At 53.0% G+C, this 1,458-nt stretch overlaps 1 protein-coding gene across 1 annotated transcript in view; it reads left to right on the forward strand.

The window, feature by feature from the left end:
- SPRG_22328 (TKL protein kinase) overlaps positions 1-240 on the forward strand; it is a gene marked incomplete at both ends in the record, with an annotated part of 2,825 nt that extends 2,585 nt beyond the window's left edge. The window contains one exon of the mRNA XM_012353316.1: positions 7-240. Coding sequence (XP_012208706.1) covers positions 7-240 — 234 coding nt within the window. The remainder of the gene's footprint in view (positions 1-6) is intronic.
- Positions 241-1,458: the final 1,218 nt, after the last annotated feature.

Here is a 1,458-nt window from a genome sequence, read left to right on the forward strand (position 1 = left end):
TCCGAGTTTGCGACGCACCAAGTGCCGTACTCTGACCTGCGCCACCCAGACTCGGGCAAGGCGCTGCCGCAGCACTACGTTCTGAACCACGTCCGCGAAGGCAAGCTGCACCCGACGTTTGACGGCCACGGCGTGCCGGCGTGGGTCAAGGAGATCGGTCTGCAGTGCCTCTCGCTCTACGAAGAGGACCGTCCGACGGCGCTGCAGTTGTCGGCGATGCTGAGCCGATGCAAGCCGTGAATGAATATACGATATGAATATACGGCGGGTGGAGCTCTATTATTTGTAGCTTTGTTACCGGTACAGTACATAACGTTACCTACTGTACTCGACGCATCGATATCAAGATGGAGCAAACGTGTGGCTCTTTTGTGTCATTTTTGTAATCCAATAACGTCAGTAGAAGATTCTACTTCGAACGAAGTATGGTACCGGTTCGAGCAAAAGCTAGTTGCCGGTTCAAGCTACTGTAGCGAGTGGCTACGGCAGATCAATCGAATGGCCTTGTACGGTAGGGGGGAAATGTCAAAAGGGGGTGAACGTGGACCCAAATCAACCCAAACCTGGGTAAATTGCATAAAAATACATAAACTTGGTTTTACTATGGGGCAGCAATATGGCACGTGGTGGCAAGGTTCGGCGTCTTCATCTTTCCTTCTCCTCCTACGCCTCCTTACCCGCAAACAAGACCTGGGCAACAGTCCTTTAACCTTCCTCAATACCTCACATCACCCCCACCTACCCTTCTCTGCGACTACCTTGCCAAACAACCCTAATACCCTGCCGGAAACTCAAGCGAATGGTTATTTTTCTCCAAATACCTATATTGACGCAGCTTGTACCGAATACACCCCGTTTTGTCATTTTCGCCTTTCACACACCTCGCATCCACACAACCCACAATCCTGCAATGTGCAAGGTCCTTGAACACGCCTTCACATGCTGCCACGTATTCGACCTCCCATTGGTCCGTGAGAAATGTGTGTGTTTTCCATACAAAATAAAAGCTCCAACGGAAATCCCACATGTGCATTTTGATTTCTCACAAGCGACATCCACCGACGTCATTGCACAAGGTTGTGACGTGCAACTTGGAGGCTTTTGTCTCTCTCACTCGCCAAGAAGCATGCTCGCACACAAGCTCGTACTTGTGGCAGCTATCGCCGGCGCCCAGGCAGCGGTCTGCCCGTACAAGGACTACCCATCGGGCTGGCTGCTCGTCGCCGATGGCAACTGCCCGGCCTCCATTAAGCTATGTGCGACCAACAACGAGTGCGACCGCAAGGCGACCACCGACTACACGACCAACCAGACGTTTGCGGGCTGGACTGGCGTTGGCAACCTAGGCGACTACAAGGCGAACAAACTGTACGACAAGCAAGCGAACACGGCAGGCACGCCTTCTCACGACGCTTCGTAGGACCATGAAGGACTCGGCGTCGCTCACGATTGCGCGCA

This window comes from Saprolegnia parasitica (genome assembly GCF_000151545.1).
Source record: "Saprolegnia parasitica CBS 223.65 unplaced genomic scaffold supercont2.120, whole genome shotgun sequence".
Taxonomy (NCBI): Eukaryota; Oomycota; class Saprolegniomycetes; order Saprolegniales; family Saprolegniaceae; genus Saprolegnia; species Saprolegnia parasitica.